The sequence below is a fragment of the Akebia trifoliata genome, chromosome 6, assembly GCF_017979445.1.
Source record: "Akebia trifoliata isolate Shusen 1 chromosome 6, ASM1797944v1, whole genome shotgun sequence".
In the NCBI taxonomy this organism is placed as follows: domain Eukaryota; kingdom Viridiplantae; phylum Streptophyta; class Magnoliopsida; order Ranunculales; family Lardizabalaceae; genus Akebia; species Akebia trifoliata.
This window is the reverse complement of record NC_141380.1, coordinates 29272204-29278206: the sequence shown is the minus strand read 5'-3', so window position 1 is coordinate 29278206 and position 6003 is coordinate 29272204. Positions and strand designations below refer to the sequence as shown.

Below are 6003 nucleotides of genomic sequence, written 5' to 3'. Positions count from 1 at the left end.
TGTTGCTTTAAAAAGAAATTTTTTTTGGAGGGTAGAGCTAGTTGCATTTTGGGAATATTACTTAAAAGGACCTGGAGCAGGGAGTTCTTTCTAATTAGTCCCTAAATTGTAAGACCTCTCTCTATTTAGTAAAACTTTCTTTTCTCATCAGTCTTTGAACCTAACTTCCCACATTTCTCACAATTATCATCCAAAACAATTGGATTTTTGGCATTTCAATCGAGTTTTAGAGACTCAATTCCGTCGGAAAAAATTTAAAAAGGAAGAAAAAATCATTTTCAAGTATTTTGAAAATGTATATAAAAAATTAGAATTTTTTCTCACTTTTTGGATGAAAATGGATTAAGGATAGGTTTTTTTTTTGAAATCATCTAAACAAGTCATTATCTCACGTTTTAAGTCAAACTTTCCATCTATTTTAGACAGAAAAACTTGAAAAACGAAAATGGGCGGGGTTTACCATTGTCAAGTTCACTTCTTTTTATTGTCGAGTTCGACAGTTTTTAAAAATTATCGAATTTAACAATAAAAATGGTGAACTTGACGATAAAAAATGGTAAGTTCACCAATAATGAGGGACCGTTAACAAATAAAAAATTTACTAAGTGGACTATCAAGCTACTACCACTTAGGGACTATTAAGTAAATTTTCCTTGCATTTTTTGAGAACGTAAGCAAGTAGCCTTACTTAGTAAGATTTGTAATCCTACGAGGGGTCGTTGAGCTCACAAACATGATCCGATGCCACATAGTTATGGTGGACAAAATCTATGAACTAAGTGCCTCCTAACTTTTTCCATAACTTGATAGTCCAGCTGATGGACTTTTTCTTTCTTTATCAGTGCTCCCTCGTGCCCTTTCAATCGTTGAGAATGATGATTCAAATTGTCAAGATTGACAATTCAAATCATTGAGATTAATTTTATCCAATTGTTGGATCAACGTTTTAAAATTTTCAAGATGAATTAGTATAAATTGTCTATCTCAACATTTGAACATGAATCATTGAGATCCATGATTTGAATGGTTCATCTCAATGATTTGAATTGTTGATCTAAAAGATTTGAGTTTAATGTTTTATCAGGGTGAGAAGTATTATGGATGAAAGATTTTTACTAGGGTCGTTATTCTTAAAAACCACACTTCCTATATGGCAGATTTTTTTTTTCCAGGTAGAGTATGAGACTATCTTAAAACATTTCACCTATAATAATGATTATAAATTTTGACTATTTCCAATTTTATTCAATCATACGAGATAGGATTATCGTGATCTTTGAAGGATATATTTTTTCACCGTTGTTAAAAGTATTTTAAGTTTTAGAGATTAGTTGAACATTGAAAAAAAAAAAATCAATTTTAGTCTAGACTGAGATCCTCATTCGAGTCGCATGGAATGTCATGTTGGCCTAAATGATACGACCCCTTAGGGTTTATGGTTTAGGTTAAGTTTATAGAAATTCAAGAAAAGAATAAATAAAAAATGAGAAATCGAAATTAGCATTTTGTAATAGAGTGAAAATGAGTAGACACGTTATGGACATATTGTGAATGGTCCCAAAACATTGACTGATCGATTATGCCACAATTTGGATCTTATGAAACTTGATCATGATGGGTTGGCCCTCTTAACTATTTTCAAAAGAATAAACAACTCAGCACACATCATAATGTCACAAGCTTTCAAGTTCTCATTTGGGAATGTCATTGAAGCAATGAGAAGCATGGGGATGTTTGTAGATTAATCTGAGATTTTGGGATTCTGCGAAGGGATCAAAGAATCATTATACAAATTTTAGGGTTATCATTTACTCTTATTCATCATTAAGAATTCACAACAATCAGGGTAAAAAGTTGATAAATCGAACGAGTGCAAAAACAGGGTGTTTACAAGGCTGTGCAAAATAATTCTGTTGTATTCTTATTTTAAACTAAGACAGTAAAACAATTTTCAATTAAAATAAGTTAGGAATTTTACTCTGAATAACACCATTGACATTAATAGCTTTCAAGAGATTGTATGCCTTTGTCATGCAAAATCATGGTAGCTTAATTACACATTTACACTCGAATCATGAATAGTAAAATACAAAAATCATATACCTCAACAACTTGAGTTTTACGTCGAGACAAGTCGAACAATCGTTGAATTACACAATTACTTTTGTCAGATTAGGGTAAAAAAATTTAATTACTTGTGTGATTTAATCAACATGTGAAATCATAACTTAATGAATCTAAAAAAGGTAAAATTCAAACATGGCCATATCTAAATCTTTTACTCTCCTCTCCTTTCCTAATCATTGACAAATCGCAATCTAAATCATCCCAAACTTCCATCAATGCCTTAGTATTCTCCAAACTTACTTTCTCTCCCCTCTATCTTAATAAGGGTGTATTTCTTAAGAGAATGAATAAATCAATGACTTTTATTTATAGGATGGAGAGAGAGGGCAAAAGGGTTCTATTAAGTTAGGTTGCATAATCCATGCATCAATGAATTGTCAAATAATAGAAACATTTATTTTTCATATTGTATTTAGGATATCACTTAGGATTTGACTTACTATTATTAGAATGCAAGTAATTTTAAAGATATTATGTATATGTACTACCGAATAATATAGGTAATTCTAACATAAGATTTTAGATAAAGATGTAGAGCAAAAAACACGTTCATTAGCTTAGGATTTTTTATTTTTTTCTAAATAGTCCCTAATTTTGGGTTGTCACTTGATAATTCATTTAGTGGACCTTTCTTTCTTAATGGTTCATCTACCTCATCTCTTGTTATAATATATTTGAAATACTTAAACTACTCTTTTTGTCATTTTTTTTTCACATACTTAAGTTTTCAATGGCGATTGCAATCATTCCCGACCATTTTTATCATGAAAGAGGAATGGAGAATTATATACTCCTAATTTAGAATATTTAGATGTATTTTTTTTTTTTTAATTTCAATAATTTAATAAAAAAAATGAAGATCAAAATTGAGATTCAAATTTTTTGAAGATTATGTCGTTGATTTGAGTGTTCGTTTCACAACTATGATATATGTATTTTAGGTGTTTCGAGAATATTTATGCAATATCAAAGTCGAACAAACGAATAAAAAAGACCACATTTAAAATGTTGAGTTAAATATATATATATATATATATATATATATATATATATAAAATTCAAGATATTGTAACAGATATATCCACCGTTGTAATTAATATATTTGTCGCAATAGCTCTTACAGATTGTCCCCTCAACAATTTTTTAAACTTGACGAATTTGATAACAAAAACTATTGTGGAGGATATATCAATTACAATGACGGATATATCCGTCATAATGACTTGAATTCAAAATTTTAAAAAATCATTGAATTGGCAATAAAATACGGCGAGTTCAACAATAAAAACTAGTGAATTGAACACTATTTTTCAATTTTTTTTCTTCTAACTTTAAGTTTTTCAGTTTTGATATTGAATAAAGGGACAATTATCAAAAAAATACAAAAAAAAAAATTATTTATCAAAACAAATCCAATTTTTAAAATTTTTCAAAAAAGATACAAAACCGGTCTTTTAAAGACCGGTTTTTCTCTCTCCTCAATTTTCCTCAAGACTTTCTCTCTCCTTTAATATTAAAAAAAATTTTTTTTTTAAAAAAAACCGATCTTTGAAAGACCGATTTTTCTCTCTCTTCATTTATTTCTCTCACCTCTATCATTTAAAAAAAAACGAATTTTTTTTAAAAGATTTTTCTCTCTCTTCATTCATTTCTCTCACCCCTTTCTCTCTCCTATTATTAAAAAAAAACGAATTTTTTTAAAAAAGATTTTTCTCTCTCTTCATTCATTTCTCTCACCCCTTTCTCTCTCCTATTATTTAAAAAAAAATGAAATTTTTTTAAAATATATTTTTCTCTCTCTTCACTTATCTCTTTTACCCTTCTTTTTACATATAGTATAACGGTAAAAAAATGACTAAAAAACGGCTATATAACGGTCGAATTTGAAAAAGAGGAGAGAGAAAAAAATTTGATTTTTTTTAAAATATTAAGAGAAATGAATGAAGAGAGAGAAAAACCGATCTTTCAAAGATCGATTTAAATTTTTTTTTTTTAAATAACAGAGGAGAGAGAAATGAGTAAGAGAAATGAATAAAGAGAGAGAAAAATATATTTAAAAAAAAATATCATTTTTTTTAAATAATAGGAGAGAGAAATGGGTGAGAGAAATGAATGAAGAGAGAGAAAAATCTTTTAAAAAAAAATTCATTTTTTTTTAAAATAATAGGAGAGAGAAAGGGGTGAGAGAAATGAATGAAGAGAGAGAAAAATATTTAAAAAAAAATTCATTTTTTTTTTAAATGATAGAGGAGAGAGAAAGGGTGAGAGAAATAAATGAAGAGAGAGAAAAACCGATCTTTCAAAGATCGGTTTTTAAAATTTTTTTTTTTAAATATTAAAGGAGAGAGAAAGTCTTGAGGAAAATTGAGGAGAGAGAAAAATCGGTCTTTAAAAGATCGGTTTTGTATCTTTTTTAAAAATTGGATTTATTTGGATAAATAAATTTTTTTATATATTTTTTTGATAATTGTCCCTTGAATAAATCTTCTTGAAATAGTCAAAATGCATGTATTGGAGTTGCGAAACAGGCCCTCGAATAAAAAGTCTTACGTAATATTAATTTTTTTTTAGAATTTCAACATCATTTTCAAAATTTTTATTTTATTTTATATAAATTTATAAAATACATTTAAATGTTCAAAATTAAAAGTACGGAAGAAAAGGGTAGATGAGGCTAGGGACCTGTATGAAAGAAAAGGTTTAGCAAATCGACTATCAAGCTAGTGCCCAAAAGCAAGCGAAGAAAACCCGATTTTTGTTTTTTTTTCTTTCTTGCTTTCTGAAAGTTGATAGAATTTTGTTCCGTACATCACTCTATGCGCATCGGATCATATCTTAGGATGTCACTCAAAAGTGTGTTCAACGACCGTTAGTAAGATTTGAGATCTTACTAAATTAGTAATAATAGATTAAATTATAACAGTGAAGACGAGTAAGGGGATAGAACTAGCGTGTAATTAAACCCAAACCGACAAAAACAAGAAAAGTGAAAGAGACGAGAGCCCAAAATCATCCGTTAGATTGATTATTTATTTATTTATTTATTTCCTATCCAATATATATCAATGTTGGGCAGAAGAACTCTCTCATATTCTTGAGCAATCTCCGCTAGATTTCTTCTGAAACCGATTGTTTCAGTTTCTCAACATTGGAATTTTGTTTGATTTTTCGATCAGAGATTTTAGGGTCTTTTTTTTATAGGTTTCTTGTTTGTTAGGGATGGATTGGGAGGATGCGAGTGATGTAGACTCTCTAGAAGACTTTTACAGCGGCAAGACGGCCTTAGGAAGCGATGATGGAGATTATCAGTTTGTCGACAACGAATCCGATGACACGTCATCGCATCGACATCAGGTTAATTTCGCCGTTATAATCTAATTTGTGTCTGTGTGGTTTCTTTTTGGCCGATCTGATCTGGTCTGGTCTCTGTGTGTGATGAAATTTGTTACGTGCCTGATAATTGATAATTTGATAATTTGATATGGATATGAAAGGCTCAAAATGAATGAAGATAAGAATAGTGATCTGATTCGAGGCAGATCGGAGTTCGAGATGGTCAATCTACTGTTTCTCTTTGAAGAGAAATAAATTTATCTATCTTCTCATTCATCTTCAATAATTAAATACTCCCCCATGGCTTCTTACTGAATCAACAACCAACGATCTTATTGAATCACTAACTTAAACAACGACTTATTCTAACCAGGTGCATAACAAAATTGGCATTGATGAGATAAACTCTTTAACTCGATTAATAATTATTTATTCATATATATATATATATATATATATATAATTATAGATTTTTTATTATTATAAAAAAGAGTGGATTTGAAGAAGGTTAGTCATAGAATCATATTTTATTTAATTATATTA

The 6003-nt window shown here is 29.0% G+C and overlaps 1 protein-coding gene across 2 annotated transcripts in view; it reads left to right on the top strand.

Moving 5' to 3' along the window:
• Positions 1-5079: 5079 nt before the first annotated feature.
• The window catches only part of LOC147400701 (putative E3 ubiquitin-protein ligase ARI8), a 29833-nt gene continuing 28909 nt past the window's right edge, over positions 5080-6003 (top strand). The window contains exon 1 of one of the 2 annotated variants that reach the window (XM_086446511.1): positions 5080-5481. In XM_086446511.1, coding sequence (XP_086302637.1) covers positions 5347-5481 — 135 coding nt within the window. In that variant the 5' untranslated portion in view covers positions 5080-5346. The remainder of the gene's footprint in view (positions 5482-6003) is intronic. The other variant, XM_086446510.1, reaches the window with a different exon arrangement.